General features: G+C 36.3%; 1 protein-coding gene and 1 long non-coding RNA gene across 9 annotated transcripts in view; one reads left to right on the top strand and one right to left on the bottom strand.

Moving 5' to 3' along the window:
• The window catches only part of LOC309867055 (MICOS complex subunit MIC26-like), a 69,015-nt gene that overhangs the window by 15,244 nt on the left and 29,845 nt on the right, over nucleotides 1-23,926 (top strand). For 2 of the 8 annotated variants that reach the window (XR_014312959.1, XR_014312960.1), the window contains exon 2: nucleotides 9,702-9,738. The exons of 1 other annotated variant lie outside the window; for it this stretch is intronic. Coding sequence is in view for 1 of the 7 variants with exons in the window: in XM_082735313.1 (XP_082591439.1) it covers nucleotides 5,664-5,687; nucleotides 9,702-9,738 (61 nt within the window). In the remaining 6 variants the exon portion in view is untranslated. Of the gene's footprint in view, nucleotides 1-2,778; nucleotides 2,975-5,475; nucleotides 5,688-8,376; nucleotides 9,680-9,701; nucleotides 9,739-10,813; nucleotides 11,243-23,926 lie in introns of those variants that run through there. 5 more of the 8 variants (XR_014312964.1, XR_014312963.1, XM_082735313.1 and 2 more) reach the window with 5 other exon arrangements.
• LOC309867267 overlaps nucleotides 1-23,926 on the bottom strand; it is a 117,511-nt gene that overhangs the window by 83,257 nt on the left and 10,328 nt on the right. The window lies entirely within an intron of this gene.

Raw genomic sequence — 23,926 nt, 5'->3', positions numbered from 1 at the left:
AAGTCATAACATATCTGTATTCTAAAAACTATATAATACTTATGAAAGAAATTGAGGAAGTCAAAAATAAATGGAAAAATGTTCCATGGTCATGGATTAAAAGACTAAATATTGTCAAAATGTCTATGCTGCCTAGAGCAATCTGCATATTCAGTGCAATCACTATCAAAATACCATTGACATTTTTCACAGAGCTGGAAAAAATAATCCTAAAATTTGTATGGAACCAGAAAGGACCCTTAGTAACCAGAGGAATGTTGGAAAAGAAAATCAAAACTGGTGACATCACAATGCTAGACTTCAAGTTACATTACAAAGTTGTAATCATCAAGGCAGTATGGTACTGACATAAATCAGACACATAGATCAGTGGAACAGAATAGAGAACCCAGGTATGGACCCTCAACTCTATGGTCATCTAATCTTCAACAAGGCAGGAAAGAATATCTAATGGAAAAAGGACCGTCTCTTCAAAAAATGGTGCTGGGAATATTGGACAGCCACATGTAGAAGAATGAAACTGTACCATTTTCTTATACCAAAAAAAAGATAAACTCAAAATGGTCGAAAGAACTAAATGTGAGATAGGAATCCATCAAAATCCTCAGGACAACACAGCCAGCAACCTCTTTGACCTCAGCTTCAGTAACTTCTTGGTAGACACGTCTCCAAAGACAAGGGAAACAAAGGCAAAAATGAACTATTGAGTCTTCATCAAGATAAAAAGCTGCACAGCAGAGGAAACAGTGGACAAAACCAAGACAATTGACAGAATGGGAGAAGATATTTTCAAATGACATATCAGATAAAGGGTTAGTATCCAAAATCTATAAAAAACTTACTCCAATCAAGAAATGGGTAGAAAATACTTCATATTTTTTACTTAGTTTACCTTAGGTTGCTCCCTTCCCCTTTCCCCCTCCCCGTGTCCTCCCCCTTTCTTCTCAACTTGTTTCAATGTTTGATATTCTCGTTATATTCTGTAAAGTTTAATTTTTTTGTTCCTTGTAATTAGTGTATATTTTTCTAAGTGTCTAAGCTTAATTAGTAACTCTATGGTTCAACTGGATAAGAAAATGGGTGCATTTAAAAATCTCGCTGCTCTCTTCCTACATCTCTCTATGTACTTTATTATTATCACATGGAAGTTTCTGTTTAGCAAATCAATTTATGTTTACAATAAATTTTAGTAATTTCTTTGGTTACCATTGCTTCTTGAATTCCACACTTTCTCCTAGGAATGATCTTTTCCTCAATGATATACTTAAGAAGTTCTTATAATAAAAGTTTTGGTCATAAATATTGTGATTTCTTCCATGTATAAAATATTTTAATTTCATCTTCAATTAATATTTAATTTCAATCTTGGCTAAAATTGGAATTCTAGGCTCAAATTTACCTTCTTGAAACTTTGAAGATTTTTTTCATGATCATATTGCCCCCAGTGTTATTTATTAGAAGACTGATATCAATTAATTTTTGCCTACTTATAAATAATTTTTTGTTTTTTTCTTGTGGAAGCTTTTAGGGTTTTCTACCTAATTTTTAGTGTTCTGGAATTGCACAATAAGTGATGTAGTCTTTTCTCTTTCTTGAGAGGCCTTTGGTAGGACTTTTGATCTTAGAACTCATGTGTTTCTCAGTTTAGATTAATAATCTTTTATCATTTGTTTAAATATCGTTTCTCTTCCATTTGTTCTATCCTTACTCTTGGGAACTACTATGAAATGGTTATTTAAATTCTGGATCTAAGGGCGCCTGGGTGGCTCAGTGGGTTAAAGCCTCTGCCTTCGGCTCAGGTCATGATCCCAGGGTCCTGGGATCGGGTCCTGCATCGGGCTCTCTGCTCAGCGGGGAGCCTGCTTCCTCCTCTCTCTCTCTCTCTCTGCCTACTTGTGATCTCTGTCTGTCAAATAAATAAATAAGATCTTTAAAAAAAATTCTGGATCTATTCTTTAGCTGTGTGTGCTCTACTCTTCAGACAACCTCTTGAAGCTTTCATTTCAACAACCACATTTTTAATTTTCAAGACCTGTAATTTGCTATTTTTTTTACTGTAATAGCTGTTTTCAACTCTCTTGAGTTTTATTATCTTTTTCAAAGTTTTATTTAGCTTGCTCTATTAACTATTTCTCCATTGGAGCTTCTTCCATTCATTGAGCTTGCTCTCTCTCTTTTGTGTTGGCTTCCTCAAATATCTCATTATTCTGGATTATGGACTCTTCTTTGTAGTGGAGATTTAATTTTTGATTATCTGCTTACAAGTGTTTGTGCCTCCTGCCGGAACACTGTCACACTGGAAGTGTGGGGAAAGACCAGCATGCTGACAGGATGGCACCTCAGTGCCAAATCTTTGAGTGTGGATGCTCGCCACTCTTCCTAGGCACTGCAGTCACAGGCACATTGTCCATTGTCCTTTGTCCATTCTCTCTAACCTAATCTCTCTCACTCCTTCCCGTTGTAAACAATCCCTCCCATTGTGTGACCAGCCAGCAGGGCAGGGCTAACCAGAACTGTGAGAGTATAAAATGGAAGTTTGTTCTATTGCCCTTTGCTTTACTGGGCCTCATAGATACTGCATTTTTTATAAGTCTCCCTCCCCTTGGGCCTCCCTATTCTCTGAGACACACCATGTTGAAATTAGGCCTATTAACAATGGCCTCTAAGTGTTCAAGTAAAGGAGTCGCATGTCTCTGTTTAAGTCAAAAGCTAGAAATGATTAAGCTTCATGAGGAAGGCATAATGAAAGTCATGATGGGCTAACAGCTAAGCTTTTAGTACCAACAGCCACTTGTGAATACAGGAGATGTCTTCTCGAAGGGGACTAAAGTGCTACTACTATAAAAGCGCAAATGTTAAGAAAGTGAACTGTCTTGTTGTTGATATGGATAGAAGATCAAACCAGCCATAACATTCCCTTAAGTCACAAACCAATCCAGAGCAACTAATCCAGAGCCCGTTCATGAGGTTTAAGGTAAGAAGGTATTGCCATGACATAAAAGGGCAGGGGGAAGAAGCAGATGGTGATGAGAAAGCTGCAGCAAGTTATGCAGAAAATCTAGCTCAGATCATTAATAAATATGGCTATATTACAATAGTTTTTCAGTGTGGCTGAACCAGCCTTCTATGAGAAGATGTCATCTGGGATTTTCATATCTAGAGAGAAGTCAATACCCAGCTTCAAAATTTCAAAGGACAAGCTGACTGTCTTGTTAGGGGTTAATGTATCTGGTGACTTGAGTTTGAAACCAGTGCTCATTTACCATTCTGAAAATTCTTTTATTATTATTTTTTTAATTTTATTTATTTGAGAAAGAGAGAGATCATGAACTATGGGAGGGGCAGAGGGAGTAACAGACTCCCCACTGAGGAAAGATTCCAGTTCAGGGCTCAATCCCAGAATCCCAGAACCATGACCTGAGCCACAGGCAGATGCTTAACTGACTGAGCCACCCAGGTATCCCCATTCTGAAAACAAGAAGGCCCTTAAGAATTAATGCTAGATCTATTCTGCCTGTGAACAACAAAGAAGTAGAACAACAAAGCCTCAATGACAACACATTTATTTTTAACCTGAAACTTATAAATTATGAATATTGTGAATTATGAACATTATGAATATTATAAACATGAATTTGATGAACATTTTAAGCTCACTGTTGAGACTTACTGCTCACAGAAAAAGATTCCTTTCAAAATATTAGTACTCATTGACAATGCACCTGATCACACAAGAGCTCTAATGGAGAATACATTGAGATTAATATTATTTTCATGCCTGCTAGCAAAACACCCATTCTGTAGCCCATGGATCAAGGAGTCATTTTGACTTTCTACTCTCATTACTTAATAAATACATTTCATAAGGCTGTAGCTGCCATAGATAGTGATTCCTCTTATGGAACTGGGCACAGTAAACCTTCTGGGAATGATTCACCATTCTAGATGCCATTAAGAACATTTGTTATTAATGAGAAAAGGACAAAATATCAACATTAACAGGAGTTTGAAAGTAGTTCATTCTAAACCCCATAAATGACGTTGAGGGATTCAAGACTCCAGTGGAGAAAGAAACTGTAGATGTGGGGGAAATAAGAGAAGTAGAATTAGGAGTGGAGACTGAAGGTGCAGTTGAATTGCTTTAAACTCCTGATACAGCTTTGATGAAAGAGGATTTGCTTCTTATAAATGAGCAAAGAAAGTGGTTTCTTTAGATAGTATCTACTCCTAGTGAAGATGCTGTGATGATTGTTGAAATGCCAACAAAGGACTTAAAATATCGCATAAACTATTTGCCAAAGTAGTGGCAGGTCTGAGAGGAAGCTCTAAGGTGGGTAAAGGCTATCAAATAGCATCACATGCTACAGAGAAATCATTCATGAGAAAAAGAGTCAGTTGATATGGCAAACTTCAATGTCATCCTGTTTTAAGAAGTTGCTACAGCTACCCCAACCTTCAGCAGTCACCACCCTGATCAGTCAGCTGCCATCAACATCAACGCAAGATCCTCCACTAGCAAAAGGATTATGGTTAGCATTTTTAAGCAATAAAATATTTTTTTTAAGATTTATTTAGGGGAGAGAGGGAGAGAGAATCTTAAACAAACTCTGCCCTGAGCTTGGAGCCTGACATGGGGCTCAATGGGGGGCTCAACTGGGGACTAGATCTCGTGATTCTGAGTTCACAACCTGAGCTGAAACCAAGAGACAGATATTTAACCAACTGCACCACCCATGCACCCCAGCAATGAAGTCTTTTTTAATCAAGAGATGTACATTGTTTTTAGATATAATGCTATTTCATACTTGGTAGACTATAGTATCATGTAAACAGAAATTTTCTCTGCATGTTTATATGACTCACTTTACTACAGTATTTGCTTTATTGTGGTGATCTGGAACTGGACACATAATATATCTCAAGATGTGCCTCTGTGTGTGTGTGTGTGTGTGTGTGTTTATGAATTTAATGGTCTTTAAGATTCATAGTTGATCTATAATCCCAACTGAAAGCAATTGAGGAAAAAGTGGCTGGTGAAGTTTAGGCCATCAGTATTTATTTTTCATAATAGAGAAAGAGGGTAAGAGAGGGTTTTATTTTGCTTTGCTATACACCATAAAACTGTCAAAGATAAAGAGCGCCCTGTTCTTTGTTTTAGTGATAGTACTTAGCACAGGCTCTGTTAACACAACAAAGTCAATGAACATTTGCTGGAGGGAAAAATCAAGTGAATGAACAAAGCTCCAAGAAGATTCACATGGGGCCCTTTGAGCCAGGAATTGCATCTGTTTTATCTCAGTATTTCTAGTTTCTACCACAGTATATTCTCAAAAGGTGGTCATAGATATGGATTAAATGTAATTGAGTAGGTCAGTTATTCTTTATCATGGGACATTGGGCTGCTTACAAGAGAGATTTTCTTGTGACAGCTTTCAAGTTGAATCCAATTGTGTCTATCTTTTGTCTTCCCCACAGCTGGACCACACTCATAATGCATGGAAACCAATATATCTGTAGTGTCTGGCAGTTGTGTTTTTATGCATATAGTCTCATTGGATTATTACAATCACCATGTGAAACAGGAATCCTGGTCTCCTTCTTGTAGTTGAGTAAACAAAAGCTCAGAGGAAACTGGTAAGAGAGCATATTCTAGTAAGCAGCCAATGGACATAGTCTTTAGGGATAAGGTGAGTGCCACACCTTTTATAAGAAGCTAGTTCTTAAAACTCCAGTCTATAGCAGACAGTCAGCAGTGATTTGTTAAAAATTAAAAGCCAAATATTCTTAATTTTAGAATGAGAGTCAGAGAAAAGGGGAGAAATAAGAAAACAAAAATGAACAAAATCAAGTATGATATATAGAGACAAATTTAGATTTATTTTGTTTTTTAAAATTTTTATTTATTTATTTATTTATATTATGTTTTGTTAGTCACCATACAGTGCTTCATTTAGTTTTTGATGCGGTGTTCCATGATTGATTGTTTGCATGTAACACCTGTGCTCACTGCAATACGTGCCCTCCCTAATATCCATGACTGGGCTAATCCATCCCCCGCCCTCTTCCTCTCTGAAAGCCTCAGCTTGCTTCTCATAGTCCATAGTCTCTCATGGTTCATCTCTCCCTCTGATTTCCCCCCCTTCATTTTTTTTTTTCCTTTTCATAATATCCTCCATGCTATTCCTTATGTTCCACATATAAGTGAACCCATATGATAATTGTCTTTCTCTGCTTGACTTATTTTTTTTAAGATTTATTTCTCTTAGAGAAAGGAAGAAAGAGAGTGGGGGGAAGGGCAGAGGGAGAGAATCCTCAAGCAGACCCCCTGCTAAACACAGAGTCTGACCTTGACCTCAGTCCCACGACCCACGAGCTAATGACCTGAGCCAAAACCAAGAATCAGATACTTAACAGACGGAGCCACCCTGGCATCCTTATTTTCTTCTGGTTTTATGTATAAATCTGATTACATGTATTTCATGGTAAAATCACTCCAAAATGTTCCTTTGTTCCTGACTAGAAATTTTTTTTTTATTTAAAATTTCCTGTGGAAAATGGTTTTATTGTTACTATAATAACTTAATTATGTCCTTGATTACCAGCCCCAGGTGTTGAGGGAAAATATCACTAAAGGGAGCAAAAGTTCTTCTCAGTTTGGTTGAGTTTCCATGACCATGCAATGTAGTGTTTTCCCTCTTTTAGAAATGGTGTACTGAATATGTTGGAGCCACTTCTAGTCTTAACACTGTATCAGAAGTCAAGGGGTTCATAAGGAGTTTGAACTAGATATCAGAATAACTTCTCTCACATATGTTTAAATACTCAAAATTTGTATGCAGTCATTTCATGACCTAGTCTACTGTAACCATACACGGAGTTTAGCTTGGTTGAATGACTAATTTTCACCTTATGAACTACTAGGTTACAAATAATATTTGCTAACACTCTCTATCCTCTAGTTGTTTTCTTTGCATGCTCATCAGTTAATTCAGCAAAAATTGAATATTTACTATGTGAGGAGACAGTGCTTGAACTAAGGACACAGACGTGAACAAAATAGAGGCCCTTTTTTTAACGGTTTTGTTGGTTACATGGGAAGAGAGTAGGAATGCCAGATTTAGTAAATAAAAATGCAGGACACCCAGTTAAACTGGAATTTCAAGGAAGTAACTAAACACTTCGTATGAATGTGTAGTATTCGGAACATACGAAAATCTTTTCTGCTGTTGATTGGAAATTCAGGTTTACCCAACAGTTCTATTTTTATCTGACAACCCTAGAAAAGAGATCTGGAAAAAGATAATCGTGATACACAAGAGTATGTGCTAGAACATGGCTAAATCCAGAGGGTGATAGAAATATGTAGCTCCCTGTTAATTAGGGGTTTTATTTTTAGGTTTTCCATACGTGTTGGAAGAATATGTGACCCTTTTCTGCAATTCGACCAGATCAGTAGATGAACATCCCGGCAAGAAAGTAGACTTTGAGATAAAAATAATGCATTTATGATATAAATATGTGGGGGGAGTTTTGCAACCATATTGAGATTGATTGCATTGCAAAACATCAAAAACAGTTCACAGCCATAGAAGAAGTGATTTTCGAGGATGAAGCTTGTTACAAATGTTCCCTTACTGTGTTTCTACATGGCAAGCATGGAGAACAGGCATACCTACCATTCTACAGGAGCAAACTGCTATGGCAGAAACCCTGGCCCTTGACCTTTTAGGGATTGTATTCAGAGAAGAGGTGTTAAAGCAGGAAGACCAAGTGGACTTATCTAGTCAACCCTTCTCATGCTGCAGACATGAGAGTGGAGACCAGCCGGTTAAGAGACACAGTGACCACAGAAACATGTACTTCTGTATCATTTCCATGCTACCTTTTTTTTTTCCCCAGCAGACAATTCATCAATATGACTAAGAGTCACAAAGAGACTCTGAATGACTTTTGCAAAGTATCAAGAGAAATGGAAAAAGGAAAATATAGAGGAAGAGAAGGATGAAAAACTGAGAGCAGGAAAATGAACCTCCTCTGTTTCAAATTAATGAACATTTAAAAAGACAAAAATTATGTAGTAGTTCTTCTTAGCTTATCTCTTGTCTTTATTTTTAGACACTTAAAATTATGAGGGTTTAGTGAAAAAGGTAACCTTAACTGGTTTTCATTTATTGGAAGGTTTGTCAGGGAACAGAAGAGACCAACTTAGGAACATCTGCAAATATTTTCTTTAAAAGGGGGGTAATTTAAAATAAGTGTGTTATTTATATTTTAGACTAATATTTTTAAAAATTAGGAATTACTGTTATCAACTCTATGGAAATTTTGTATGGCTTATTTCTGTATTTAATTTTCTTTTTTTCTCATTTCCTTCAGCTGCAACTGCTTATGTTCTGAACTCTACAATTGTCTTGACTTTGAAGTGCTTAAGGAATCCTGGAGATCTATGAGAACTCTGATTTTTGTTCATTGTTAGGAAATTTGGTTTTATTTTTGCCCCTCTCTCTGGTGTTCTGAACCTCCAGAGATAATGTAGATTTTCATTTCATTTATTGACGTTGGCATTCAGTGGTACTTTTCAGTGTTATCATTCACCTGTGGGAGTTATGTTCTCTCTCTATTTTTTATTATTTCCTCCTATAATAATTTCTGTCAATTTATCATTTAAAATGTTCCTTTTAATCTCTTGTTGGACATCCAGAATTAATTCTCTATTCTTTCATCTTTCCCTCAGACTTTGTCTTTTTTTTTTTTTTTTACTTCTTCCTTCCAAAGATTTCCTAGGTTTTATGGTTTTATCTTTCAACCTTTTCACTGATTATTTAGATTGTTTTGTTGGTCAGTCATAGCTGTGATTTCCAAGAGGTCTTTCAAGATAACTGGTTTTCTGTTTTTGCAGGCTCCTATGCTTGTTTTATATAAATAACCTCTCAAACATCCCTAGATACTAACTCGAATGTTAGCTGTTTTTAAGTTTCTTTTTGTTTTCTTTTGTTTTATAAGTCACTTCTCTTTGTTCTAACTTAAATAATTAGGGTTTTAGTTTTGTTTTTAAGTTGATCTATTTTTTCATGATCCAAACTTCCTCAAAGAGCTGGAGGTGATTTATGGCTCTTGGTTGCTTCTAGAATGTAGGTGGAGCTTATTAACTGTAGTTTTCATACTGTGAAAACAAGATAGCAGGCCAGTTATGTTTCAGGACCCCCCAATGCCCACATGTAGAGATCTTTGCTCTGGAGATATCCACATACTGATATCCAAATACTCTATGTTAGGTAATCTCAGAAAATGTATTTAATTTCCTTATGGAAGTGTCCTTTGTTTTTTGTTTGTTTGTTTTTGTTTTTAATGAGGTGGGGTGCAAATAACTGGCTTACCAGGAGACTGCATGTGATTGGGGAAATTAGAGAATGTGGAATGAACTCAACTGGCCTGGATTTAGAGTTTTAGACAGACAATTCTGGGTCTGAATTGTGAGCCTCTCCAAAGTTCTGCCTCAGGTTTCATGCTACTTTCCTCTCTTCTAGATCCTTCTCTGCTCTATGCCACCCTTTCTCCCTACTGCTTCAACATGCACTCTTATCTTTATTTTTCATCTTTCATTATTTTGTTAGAACTCCATGGTTTTTAACATATGCTCACCTTTTCTCCTTTTTTATTGCATATTTATAATGTTTCAAGCCACTTTATTATCATTTCAGTGGGACTTCCAGAAGGCAGGAGAGATAAGCCTGCATGGTAAGTCTTCCATCTTGATACAGAAATTATAATTAAAATTCCCTTAGTCTGTAATGTTTGGAAAATAACAGTACTGTAGTACATGAATACTACATGAATCTATCAGTGATGTCAAAAGATGGGAAGGGTATCATGGTTTGAGACACCTGCTTAATGCAAAGATATTTCAGAGGCATTAACTTACCACCAAGATACAAATTTTTGAAACTATAGTATGTCAGTATAAAAAAGGGTTTTCTGTCCTGCTTAGCATTGTGAATCTGCAAGTTGTTTCCCTGCCCAGCTGTGTCATCAGACACTCACTCCATTTTCTCAGTCTTGTTTGCTATGCCTTAATGTTAGGTAGGAAATTACGTTCATGGGATGGTAGCTCTAAGTACACTTCCAGGGAAGTGTACACTTCCTGGAAATACACTTCCAGGAAGGATGAAGGTGATTCTGCATGTCACAAATGATGGGAGAGAGAATTACTCATTCTTTTATTCATTCTCTCACATAACAAATGCTGAGTGAAAACTATGTTCCAGGCATTGTTCTAGGCACTGAGGATATAGCACTGAAAAAGACAGAGATCCTCCTTCATGGCTCATTTATGGGGCCAGGTAAGGAGGTGGCAGGAGAGGCATACATTAAAAATAAATAAATAAATGAAAGGAAGAAATATAACCAGTAGCGAAACTGAGAAGATGAATCAGTACATCGGGCAAAGGGACAGAGAGTGACCAGAGAGCTCCTGTAGATGAGGGGACAGGGATAAGCTTTCTGGAGGGATAGGAATTCTAACTGTCATCTGAATGAAACTCTCTTCAGAGCTGGAGAGGAAGAGCATTTCTAACAAAGGGATTAGCTGTGCAAAGGCCCAAGGGTGGAAAAGAGCCTAGCAGTTCTGGATCCAGAGAGACCAGTGTGACAAGGAGATGAGTGGTACTAGCTGATGTCAAAAAGGTAACTAGGGGCCTGTTCATATAGATTCTTGCAGGTGACAGTCAGAAGTTTATATTTTATTATAAAGGCAACAAGAAAGCATTTGAGTGGAACACTACTCTCCTCACTTTTTTTTTTTTTTTTCCCACAGAAGAAGGAAATTTATTCCCCCAGAGGAAAGAGGATTGGAATAACAATTCCAGTTTCTCTGACTGAGGCTTATCTAATTGAAGAATTCTAGAGAAGAAATTGAGATCACAATATTGGTTTTCAAAATTCTAGTGGACTGTGTTAAATTTCGGTGCCAAGACACTGATATTCTTTTGGTGTAATACTGAGATTAAAAAAAAAACATAAACCAGGGGCGCTTGGGTGGCTCAGTGGGTTAACTCTCTGCATTCGGCTCAGGTCATGATCTCAGAGTCCTGTGATCAAGGCTGGCATAGGCAATGGGCTCTCTGCTCAGCGGGAAGCCTGCTTTCCCCTCCCCCTCTGCCTGCCTCTCTGCCTACTTGTGATCTCTCTCTCTCTCTCTCTCTCTCTGTCAAATAAATGAATAAAATCTTTAAAAAAAAATAAACCATCAACACCTTTATATACTTATATACTACACTTGAAGTGCTTAAGCAGATGTATTTCATTGATTAAAAAGCATTCTTCTATACTTCCAAAAATCCTCATAAACAAAAGCAACAAAAGTCAATTGACAACACAAACTTCATTGCCCACACAATTCTTATTCTAGTTCACAGATTTTCCAAACAAGTGGAATATAAACATGACAAAATTGAAATTGATACAGATACTGAAGAAGAAAAAACCTGAATACACTTTCTTTCAAAACAACAACAAACACTGTAACTTGTTCTTAATGCCATCCTGGAAAAAAAAAAAAAAAGATTAAAGCTTTCAAAAAAGTCTCAAGTTTGCAAGCAAGAGGTAGAATTATTTAAAGGTGAATGAGCCAGAGAAAAATATTTAGGGCTAGCTTATAAATATTACTTCATCCTTCCTCCCAAGTAGTTCAGAAGCAAAAAGAATCTTAATATTTGGAAATGTTTTCACAGAAAATTACTGCATGTAGTTGGTATGAGATCATTGACATGTGATCAACCCTTTTTGTAGATATCAAATAATATTTAAATACAATGTTTTCATAAATAAATTTTTATATAGTGTTTAGTGTTTCAAATAATTGCCTTGTTATATTTTATCTGATATTATTTTATATAGAATTAAATATATTTAACATTTATATTTTTTATAAAAAATGTAATTTACAGGGGTGCCTGAGCAGCTCAGTTTGTTGAGCATCTGGGTCTTGATTTCAGCTAAGGTCCTGGTCTCTTGGGTTGTGGGATCAATATCCTGGGCTCCATGCTCAGTGCAGTCTGCCTGGTGATTCTCTTCCTCTGCCCCTCCTCTCTTTCACTCACTCCCCCTCTCTCTCTTTCTCTCATAAATACGTAAATCTTTAGAGATGTATTTACTTATAACATTGTGTAAGGTATACAACCTGTTGACCTGATACATTTGTACATGGCAATGTGACTATCCCTTTAGTTTTAGCTATCATCTCTATCAGGTCACACCATTATCATTGTGTGCGTGTGTGGTAAGAACTTCTAAGATCTAGTCTCTTAGCAAGTTTGAAGTATATAATACAGTATTGTCGACCATAATCACTTGGCTGTGCATTAGCTCTCCAGAATTTATTCAATTGCTAGTTGTAAGTTTGTACCCTCAAACAAAATGACCCCAATTCCTCCAGCCCTGAAGCCACTAGAAACCTCCATTTTCTACTCTTTTTCTATGGGTTTGGGTTTTTTGGATACCACATAGAAAAGATACCATATATTGTTTGTCTTTGTCTGGGTCATCTCACTAAGCATAATGTCTCTCCAGTCCATCAATGTTGTCACAAGTAGCAAGGTTTCCCTCTTTCTCATGGCTGAGTAATATTCCATTGTATGAATATATATACACATACATATATGTATGTATATATATACATTTGTACATGTATATATATATACACACACATACACACATATATGTATGTGTATATATGTATGTATATATATACATGTGTGTGTATGTATGTATGTATGTGTATATATGTATGTATATACATATATCATATATACATATATGTATATATATACACACACACTACATCTTCTATTCATTCATCCATTGACAGACACTTAGGTTGTTTTCATATCTTGGCTATTGTGAATAATGATATAATAAACATGAGAGTGTAGATGCATTTTCAATATACTGTTTTCATTTCCTTTGGGTATACACCCAGAAGTTGCTGGATCTTATGGTATATATATACACACACATGTATATGTGTGTGTCTGTGTGTGTGTATATACACACACATTTTTTTTTAGGAGTCTCTATACTGTTTTCCACAGTGCCTGCACCAATTTACATTCCAACCAGGTGTGCACAATGGGTACCTTTTCTCCACATCCTTTCTAACATTTGTTAACCTCTTTTCTTTTTGATGATGGCCATTCTAACAGGTGTGAGGTAATATCTCATTGTGGTTTTGATATGTATTGCACTGATGATTAGTGATGTTGAGCATCTTTTCATATATCTCTTGGCCATTTGGATATCTTCTTTGGATAAATATCTATTCTGTTCCTCTTCCCATTTCATAATTGGATTTTTTGTTATCAGTTTGCATGAATTAGTTATGTTGGATATTAAACTCTTTTCCAATATGCAAATATTATGCAATATTTGCAAATATTTTTCTCATTCTATAGGTGGCCTTTTCTTTTTGTTGGTTGTTTCTTTTGCTGTGCAGAAGCTCTTTGGCTTGATGCAGTCCCACTTAAAATTGATCTTTGCTTTTGGTGTTCTATCTAAAAAATCATGGCCAGGACCAATATCAAGGATCTTTTTCCATGTTTTGTTTTGGTTTTATTGTATAAGGTCTTATGTTTAAGTCTTTAATATGCTTCAGGTTAATTTTTGTGAGTTGTGGAAGATAAGGTCCAATTTCATTTTTCTGTATGTAGTTACCCAGTTTTCCCAACATCACTCGTCAAAAAGACAATCCTTTCCCTTTGACTGTTCTTGGCTGCTTTGTCAAATATTAGTTGACCATAGATGCAAGGTTTATTTCTGGGCTCAATATTCTTTCCATTTGTGTATGTGTCCATCCTTAGTGTCAGTATTCAATTGGTTTAATTACTGCGGCTTTGCAGTATAGTTCGAAGTCAGAAAGTGTGATGCTTCTAGATTGTTTTTTCTCGATTGCTTTAACTATTTGGAGTCTGTTGTGGTTCTGTCAGGGTTGCTTTCTATTTCTGTCAAAATTTTCATTGGAATTTTGATAGGGATTGCATTTAATCTGTAGATGGTTTTGGATAGTGTGGACATCCTATCAATAATAATTCTTTCAACTCAAAATCGCAAACTATCCTTTCAATTGTTTAAGACCTTTTCAGTTCCTTTCATCAGTCTTATAGTTTTCATTGCACAGATCTTTCACTTCCTTTGTTAAATTCATTTCTAAGTATTTTATTGTTTTCAATGCTATTGTGAATATGGAATAGCTTTCTTTTTCAGGTTTATGTTGTCAGTGTATAGAAACACAACTAATTTCTGTATGTTGATTTTGCATCTACAGCCTTACTGAATTCATTGATTAGTTCTAGAAGTATTTTGGTTATCTTTAAAATTTTCTCTATATAAGATTATATCACCTGCAGGAGCACCTTGGTGCTTCAGTCTAACCATCTGCCCTAGGCACAGGTTATGATCCCGGGGTCCTGCAGTTGAGTCCTGAGTCAAGCTCACTCTTTTTCTGTTCCTCCCTCTGCTCATGTTCTCTCTTTCTCTCTCAATCTCTCTTGCTTGATTTTTCTATCAAAAAAATAAAATATTTTTTAAAAAAGATTATATCAGGCACAAATAACAACAATTTTACTTCTTTCTGATCTGGACAGTTTTTATTTCTTTGTCTTGCCTAATTGCTCTTACTAGGACTTCTAGTACTATGTTGAATAAGAGTAGTGAGAGTGGGCACTCTTGTTCTTGATCTTAGTGGAAAATTTTCCATCTTTCCCTGTTGAGTCTGATATTTTCTATGGGCTTTTGGTATATGGAATTTACTATTTTAAGGTATATTGTTTCTATACCCAATGTGTCAAAGGTTTGTACAATGAAAGGATGTTGTATTTTGTCAAATGTTTTTCCTGCATCTATTGAGATGATCATGTGAGTTTTGTCTTTCATTTTATTAATTTGATGTATCACATTTATTGATTTGCATATGTTGAATCATCCTTGTATCCCAGGGATAAATTCTATTTGGTCATGGTATATGATTCTTTGAACGTGTTGAATTTAGTTTACTAACATTTTGCTGAGAATTTTTGCATCTATATTCATCAAGAATATTGACCTTTTATTTTCTTATCTTGTAGTATCCTTATTTGGTTTTGTTATCAGAGTAATGTTGGCCCTGTAAATGTTCCCTTTTCTCTAAGTTCTTGGAAGTTTGAGAAAGATTGGCATTAATTCTTCTTTTAATGTTTGGTGGAATTTACCAGAGAAGCCAACTGGCTCTGGGCTTTTCTGTGTTGGGAGGTTTTTAATTACTACTTCAATCTCTTTACTCATTAACAGTCTGTTCAGATTTTCTACTTCTTCATTATTTATCTTGGCAGATATCATTTCTTCCAGGTTGTCCAATTTGTTGACATATAATTGTTCAAACTAGTTTCTTATGAACCTACATATTTCTCTAGTATCATTTGCAATGACGTTTCTTCATTTTTGATTTCATTTGAGTCTTTTCTCTCTTTTTTATGTCTAACTAAACACTTTCAATCAATTTTATTATTAATTATAACATTAATACTTCTTCAATTTTATGTTCACCATTTCAAAAAAACCGTCTCTTATTTTTGTCAATCATTTCTACAGTGTTTCTGGTCTCTATTTCATTTATTTCCACTCTGATCTTTGTTATTTCTTTTCTTTTTTCTTTTTTTTAAATTTACTATCTTTCTAGTTTCTTAAGGTGTACAGTTAGGTTGTTTATTTGAAATCATTCTATTTTCTCAATAGATGCACTTATTGCTATAAATTTCTCTCTTTTGCAGCATCTCATAGCTTTTGGAGTATTGTTTCCATTTTCACTTATTTCAAGTTTTTTTTAATTCCTCTTTTTATTTCTTCTATGACTGATTTGTTGTTTAGGAGTGTGGGGTTTATTTTCCACATGCTTGTAAATTTTCCAGCTTTCCTATTGTTGTTGATTTCCATTATAGTTTCATATCATGATGGTCAGAAAACACATTTGGGATTATTTCAATCTCCTTAAATTTGTTAAGAATTGTTTTGTGACAAGGGCGCCTGGGTGGCTCAGTGGGTTAAAGCCTCTGCCTTCAGCTTAAATCGTGATCCTGATCTCAGGGTCCTGGGATCGAGCCCTGCATTGGGCTCTCTGCTCAGCAGGGATCCTCCTTTCTCCTCTCTCTCTGCCTGCCTCTCTGCCTACTTGGTATGTCTCTCTCTGTCAAATAAATAAATAAAATATATTTTTTAAAAAAAAGAATTGTTTTGTGACATATCATATGATTCATCCTGGAAGATGTTCCATGTGCACTTGAGAAGAATGTGTATTCTTCTGCTGTTGGATAAAATGTTCATAAATGCCTGTTAGGTTCATTTGGTATAATGTATGTTTCAAGTCCAGATTTTCACTCTGGATGATCTATCCATTGCCGAAAGGGGTATTGAAGTTCTCTACTGTTACTGTGCTGTTGTTTGTTTCTCCCTTTAGATATGTTAGTGTTTGCTTAATATATTTAGGAGATCCAATGTTGGGTGTGTATATATTGATTATTATATCTTCCTGATAAGTTGACCCCTTTATGATTACATAATGACCTTCTTCATCTCCTGTTACTGTTTTTGACTTAAAGATTATTTTATTTGATTTGTTCTGATTTGTTTGTTATAATTTTTTATATTTGTTTGATATAAATATAGCTTATAATATAGCTATATAAATACAGCTGACTTATCTTCCTTTTGGTTTTGGTTTTGGTTTCTACTTCCTTGAAATATCTTTTTCTATTTCCTCACTTTTACCTTTAGAGTAATTATTGATAGGTAAGGATTTACTGAGGCCATCTTGTTGCTCTCCCGACTGTTTGATAGTTCCAATGTTTCTTTTTTCTCTATTTCTGCCTACCTTTGTAAATAGGTGATTTTCTGTAATGGTATGCTTTTTTTATCCTTTAAAAATTATTCTGTTAATATCATCTAGTTTTTGCATTGTGATTATCATGAGGTTCAGATAAAACAGTTGATTTTTAAGCTGATAACAACTGAACTCTAATGGTACATGAGAGCTCCACCCTTTCACTCCCACCTTGTTTATATTTTTTATCACAAAATGTGGGAGGCCAAGAAAACCAAGGCTGTACCCACCTCGAGTCTAGCCCTGACATAAGTACAGCCATCTTGACAAAGCAAAAGCTGGCACCTTACACCTCCTCTCCACCTGCTCCCCTCCCCTCGGTAGTATGTGTGAACAAATAGTTAACATGCAGAAATCACAATCCTGCAAGACAGGAGTCTCCCTCAGTTTACAAATGTCCCAGTCCTAAATCTCACTAACAAGGACACTTGATAGGAGGAATGTGACATTCCACCAGGAAACTCCCAACTGTCTTCATGTTAGTGCCTCATTAGAGAGAAAAATGGCCTTGGCTTGATAATAGCCAGGCCTCCAATATCCTGACAATCTTCTTTACCCTGCTAGCCCTTCTGAACATCCCCTTTGTCCTCACCAACCGCCGAGTCCACCCCTACTCTGCCTTTAAAAACTCTGACTGTAATCTGGTTCAGGGTCCAAGTTTCTACTCCACTGTGTCGGTTATACTTGGACCCAAGCTTAAGCTTGCTGATTACATCAGTGTTGGCTCCTTGGTGGTCTCTCGGATGCAAAAACTCGGGTATAACAAAAATTTACCTCTTTTTATATCGTATATTTATTAACATAGTATAGTAGCTATCGTTAGTTTTAATACTCTTCTTTTAACTTTCATACTTTAGTTAAGTGGTTAACACACCATCCTATTACAGAACACACTTTTCTAAATCTGAGTATATATTTATCTTTACCTGTGTGTTGTATACTTTCTCATGTTTTCATATCACTAGTTAGCATCTTTTCATTTTAGCTTAAGAACTTCTTTCTGAATTTCTTGCAAGGCAGGTCTATGGGGATGCACTCCCTCAGCTTTTGCTTGTCTGGGGAAGCTTTTATTTCTCCTTCATACCTGAATGATGACTTTGCTAGATACACTACTCTCGGCTGGTAATTTTCTCCTTTCAGCACTTTGAACATCTAATTCCATTCCCTTCTGGCCTACGGGTTTCTGCTGAGAAATCTGCTTATCGCCTAAGGAGATGGTTCATTTGTAGGTTTTTTTCCTCTAGCTGCTTTTAGGATTTTCTATTTGTCTTTGATTTTTGACAGTTTCATTATAATGTGACATAGAGAAGGTCTTTTTGCATTAAGATAATAGGGTATCTATTAGCTGCATGAACTTGAATGTTCATGATTTACCTCAGGTTTGGGAAGTTCTTAGTTTTTATTTCTTTAAATAAACTTTCTACCTACTTCTCCCTCTCTTGTCCTTCTGGGGCCCCAATTATTCTAATATTGGATAGAGTCTCAAAGATTTCATAGATTTTCTTTGCTCTTTTTCATTATTTTTTCTTTGTTCTCCTCCAGTTTTATTTCAAAGTCCTTATCCTCTAGTTCATTGATTCTGTCTCCCATTTTGTCTATACTGCTACAGATGCTACTGCATTTTTCATTCTGTTCATTGAATTTTTTAACTCCAGAAGCTCTATTTGGTTCTTTTTTATGATTGCTGTCCCTTTGTTAAATTTCTCATTTTATTTATGTATTGTTTTCCTTATTTCATTGAATTGTCTGTATGTCTTATAGCTTGTTGAATTTCCTCAAAAGAGGAAAAACTATTTTGAGTTATCAGCTAAATCATGAAATTTCACACTTTTGAGTTCAGTTATTAGAGGAATATTGTTATCTTTTGGTGACAATATGTTCTCTTGATTCTTCATGTTTCTTGAAATTTTGCATTGCAACTTTCACAACTGGAGTAGAAGTCACCTTCTCCTATCTTTACTAGTTGCCTTCAGTTGGGATGTACTGCTCTTTGGTCCTGTTATATCTAAATCTGGAGTTTTCCACAATTTTGTATGGATACACCTACTCCACATTTCTTGATTTTTCTCATGACAAAATTCTTAAGCTTTTAGGTCTTCTGTGGTTATTACCAAAAACAAAAACAAAATGAAACAAAAACAAAACAAAACAAAAACCCTCTCTTTTGTTTTCCAGCAGGTGGTGCTACAGTTCAAGTTTGTGGTTCCCCCTTGTCCAAAGACCCCAGTCTGGTTTCCCGAAAGCATTCTGTTTACTGGGGTCACCACCATATTTGGGAGTGTGCAGAGGAACTGGTTACAGAGTGGGGAGAGATATGGGTTTGACACTTGGAGTGTTGAGTTGACTGCAAGCTGCCAGAGGACCTTTGGGTGAGGCTCTCTCAAAAACTTGTGAGCAGACTTTTTCAGTAGTCCTGGGAGAAGACCCTTTAATGTGCCCTTTGATATTCTTATATGTTTCTTTCCATATCTCCTCCTTTCCCCCCAGTCACAGAGGTCCTGCATCAGTACTATGAGTGCTGCTGGAGAGCAATGGGTTTCTCCAATGTCCAACACAGCCAGGAACTTACTCTTCTATCTTTCTCCCTTGTGGAGAAGTTACCACTGACTAGTGGTTCAGTCCTATCCTGTGTAGCCTTTGTGAGAGGGGTGGCACTGGCAGAGTTTTTCTTAGTCTCTTTAAGGCATCCAAACTCATATTTTTCTTTTGCTCCATTGTGATATAATCTTTGCTTGGGAAGACTGGACTTCTCCAATCTTTTTCTTGTCCATGGAGTTCAAGAAATATTTAATAAGTAGAACTTTTTAGACTTGTTAACAGATTGGACTGGGGGACCAAGTAAGAAGGAGGTATCAATGGTAATACCCAGGACTTGAATGGCTGCAAAGGAATTCCTTTAATTGAAGATTCTGATGGAGGGGAAGTATTTGGGGTATCACTTCAGGTTTAGACATGTTGAATAAATAAGCACAATACTGGAGAAAAAAAAATAAGGCCAGTATTAAGGGATTTGTTCCATTATTTCCAAATTTCAGAGTTTTATTTCAAAACCTGATCAGAATTCACAAAATTTTTTTAAAAGCTTAATATATAATGCATTTCAAATGTAAAAATGTATACACATTACACAGTATCAAATAAAATGTGAACTTGTGTTAAATATGCCTTATCATTCTAATGTAAATTATTAGTCTTGAAAGTTCTTCCACTTCCTTCAACACCAATCCTTTAGCCCCAGAGCATCTTTTGAAATTTGCCTCTGATGAAGGGGATCCCCTTGTGCATCAGCATTGTCTTGTGCCTACCTCTTAGAGCTCTTTTCTCTGATCTTATACTGCAAGAATTTTACTTGTCTTCTTTCAGCTCAAAATCTAAAACTTTTTCCTTACAGGAGTGATTCTCCCACATAAGATGACCCTCTCAGTCTTTACTCCATATTTTTTCTTTAGTGGGGATGGGGTAGGGAGAGCAAAAGGAGGGTAGAGGAGTGAGTAAGGGGATATTGGAACTGTGTAGTCAAGAGGGCCTGGTAGGATTTGTTGTAGAGATGTTCAAGACAGGGGCAAGAGGAAGGAAGTAGAGGATTTGTCTGAAGAACATCTACCCTCTTCTTTTCTTCAGCCTTCTATTAGTTTTCACTGTTTGAGACATTTGGAATTCCTATTGGGTCTTTGGATCACAGTTTCTAAATTAACATTTCTTTTTTTCTGTTTCAATGGAAATCTGAATCTAGTGTCAATGGACTTCTTTCAGTAAATGAACAAAAATAGATTCTGAGCAATCTCTCTTAGTAAGAATTCCAGGTCATTATGTGAACTAGAGTGGAACAGAAAGAAGTTACCCTTTATTGATATCAATAGCATCATTATTCATTGGGTTTTCCATGAGCCTTTGTACATTTTTCTTTTGAGAAGTAACTCAATAAATTAAATAAAGAAACTACACAGAATCAATGAGGACACAGAGATTACAAAATATTTCTTGGATACAGAGATAACATTTTAATGTGAGATCCAAAGGAAGATTAAAAAAAAAAAATGCTGTCCGGACATGGAGAAAACACAGATCAGTGAAAGAGAGAGAGAAGAATGTGACCTTATACGAATCACATGTATTTTCCAGACACCTTACTTGATATCCAGAGATTGCCCTGGCATAAGAGTGGATTGTCTTCAAAATGTTCCTTTGTGTTCTTTTGCTTAGGTGTTAGAACAGTGTTGTTAGGCTAGTAGTGACCTCAAGCATCAGTAATAACCAGTTTCTCCATGGAAACACCCATGGGGGAATGCTGTCAACACGCATGCTACACCCCCCTGCCATGACACCTGAGTTGGCACATCTTTAGTCTTTCACTTAATAAAGCATATTAAAATGCAGGTTAATGAGAGTGACATAACACAGAACAGTGGTTCTCAGCCAAGGGTGGATTCATCCTCTGGGGACATTTGTCAATGTCTGAAGACATTTTTGATTGTCACAACTGCAGGGAGTGGGAGTACTACTGACATTTAGTGGGAAGAGGCCAGGGGTGTTGCTAAGCATTCTATAATACTGAGGACAGCCCCCACAACAAAGAATTATCCCTTCTGAAATGTCAGTGGTGGTGAGGTTGAGAAAGCATGGCACAGAATGTCACCTGGGTATTTGTTAGAGTTAAAAATCACCCAGACTTAATGAAGCAAGAAACTGAAGGTGGTCCCCAGCAATTATGGCTTAAGAAGTCTTCTAGGTGATTCTTAGTGATTCTCAAGTCTGAAAACTATTGATAGAGTGGTAACCTTGAATAGACTCTAATTTTTTTATATTTATATGAATTTTTTTTAATTTTTTATTTTTTATAAACATATATTTTGATCCCCAGGGGTACAGGTCTGTGAATCACCAGGTTTACACACTTCACAGCACTCACCAAAGCACATACCCTCCCCAATGTCCATAATCCCACCCCCTTCTCCCAAACCCCCTCCCCCCAGCAACCCTCAGTTTGTTCTGTGAGATTAAGAGTCACTTATGGTTTGTCTCCCTCCCAATCCCATCTTGTTTCATTTATTCTTCTCGTGCTTAGCGAAATAAGTCAAGCAGAGAAAGACAACTATCCTATGATCTCCCTGATATGTGGACTCTAATTTTTAAGTGAAGTTTGCCAACCTCACTGCTTTGTTATATTCAACTTAATCAAATAATTATTTTTTAAATACTTCACAATGTAAAGGGACTGTGATTGAGAGTAGCTGCTCAGCCTTACTTTTCAGAGAGGAGTGGTCCAGCTCATAGCTTCTGGTAATAGCAATAAACTGAAAAAAATGAGAAAGGGAATTTTCTTTTTTTTTTTTTTTAAAGATTTTATTTATTTATCAGAGAGAGAGATGGGGAGAGAGCGAGCACAGGCAGACAGAATAGCAGGCAGAGGCAGAGGGAGAAGAGGCTCCCTGCTGAGCAAGGAGCCCGATGTGGGACTCGATCCCAGGACGCTGGGATCATGACCTGAGCCGAAGGCAGCTGCTTAACCAACTGAGCCACTCAGGCATCCCGAGAAAGGGAATTTTCTGATGACTGGACATCCTGTTGATGATGCTATGCTTAGTGTAAGGCAATCAGTCATACTTAGGTATGATGTCAGCAATTTCCTAAAGGGCTTAATTTGAATTTTTTAATAATGAAAAATGTCATAAAAGGTTGGTTAATCAGAGTATGTCACATAGATAGACTGATGTGGTGACATCAATATAACCTATCCAGGAAGAATAAAGGATCAGTCTGAAGATTAAACCTAAAGGACTTTGCAGACCTTTATGTTGGACATGGAGTATATATTAATGATGAAATGGTAAGACTTACGGTGAAGATAAAGGAAAATATGGGAATCCCTCCAAAAAGTAAATAAAACGCACACTACTCGAAGTGTGACCTATGGATCAACAGTGTTGTACTCATTTGGGAGCTGTTAGCAGTGCAGAATCTCAGGCCCCAGTGCAGACTCATTGAATCGTAACCTGTAAGCCCCGCATTCTGGTAAGTTCTCCAGGTGATTTATGGGCACATTAGTTTGAGAAGCTCCATATTCAAATAACTCAAGAAAAATGTAAGAAGTAATTCGTCTCCTTACAGTTTTTACTTTCAATATGTGATAGAAATGTCATTATGAGTTCCATTATTAATAACACTTGAATGGACAAGGAAACTACATTCAGTAACTTCAATCTTTGACTTCCTTGGAAAAAAAGCATCCATTTCTCAAAGACCAGAAAATTTCCCAACCAGGTTTCCCCTGTTGCCAATATTGGGTAACATTTTGTTGCCATTGTCCAGGCAGAAAACAGAAGGAAGGCCACATTGGTGACATGATTTTCCTTCCTTTCTTTCATTATTCCTCTCAACCTCCCATCACCAATGCATAGTTCTTTCATTCATTCTTTCATTCATTCAACAAACATAAAGTATCGAATATGGGCCAGGCTCTAAGTGCTGGGAATCCTAGAATTAAAAATACAACTTGTGTCCATATTTGAGGGCATAATTTCCAACATTTAAACTATAGAGAAGAGAGAAATGACAAGTCCCTACTTACTTGTTTTCAAGCGTCAAGTAAATTTGACACAAATTTAGACATTAAATAGATGAAGCAAGGGACAGTTCTGTAGTCTGATGTTGCTTGATCAGCTTGGGCACGCGTTATAAAAATAGTTCCTCCTCTATAATTCTTAATTTAGCACTTCTTTTCCTTAATCTTTGGAAAGGAAGACCAATAAAAGACCAAGGACAAAACCATAGGAAGAGGCCTAAAATGAAGGATTTTTCTGTTTGGGTTCCACAATCAAGTCTGTTTGCCCTGGATTAAGTCACTCTTTTTTTCCATCATTCAGTTACTGAGTTAGGATGTCTCTCCTCACACAAAAGTGAAAGAAAAGGCAGTTTAATTTGGTCATCTATCTGATGGTCACACTGCAAAGAGCACTGTCCTGACTTTGCTATTAACTGGTTTTGAGACACTGAGTCAGTCCAGTCTCACTTGTGAACATCAGT

This window comes from Mustela nivalis (genome assembly GCF_964662115.1).
Source record: "Mustela nivalis genome assembly, chromosome: 1".
In the NCBI taxonomy this organism is placed as follows: domain Eukaryota; kingdom Metazoa; phylum Chordata; class Mammalia; order Carnivora; family Mustelidae; genus Mustela; species Mustela nivalis.
This window is presented reverse-complemented; position numbering and strand designations above follow the sequence as displayed.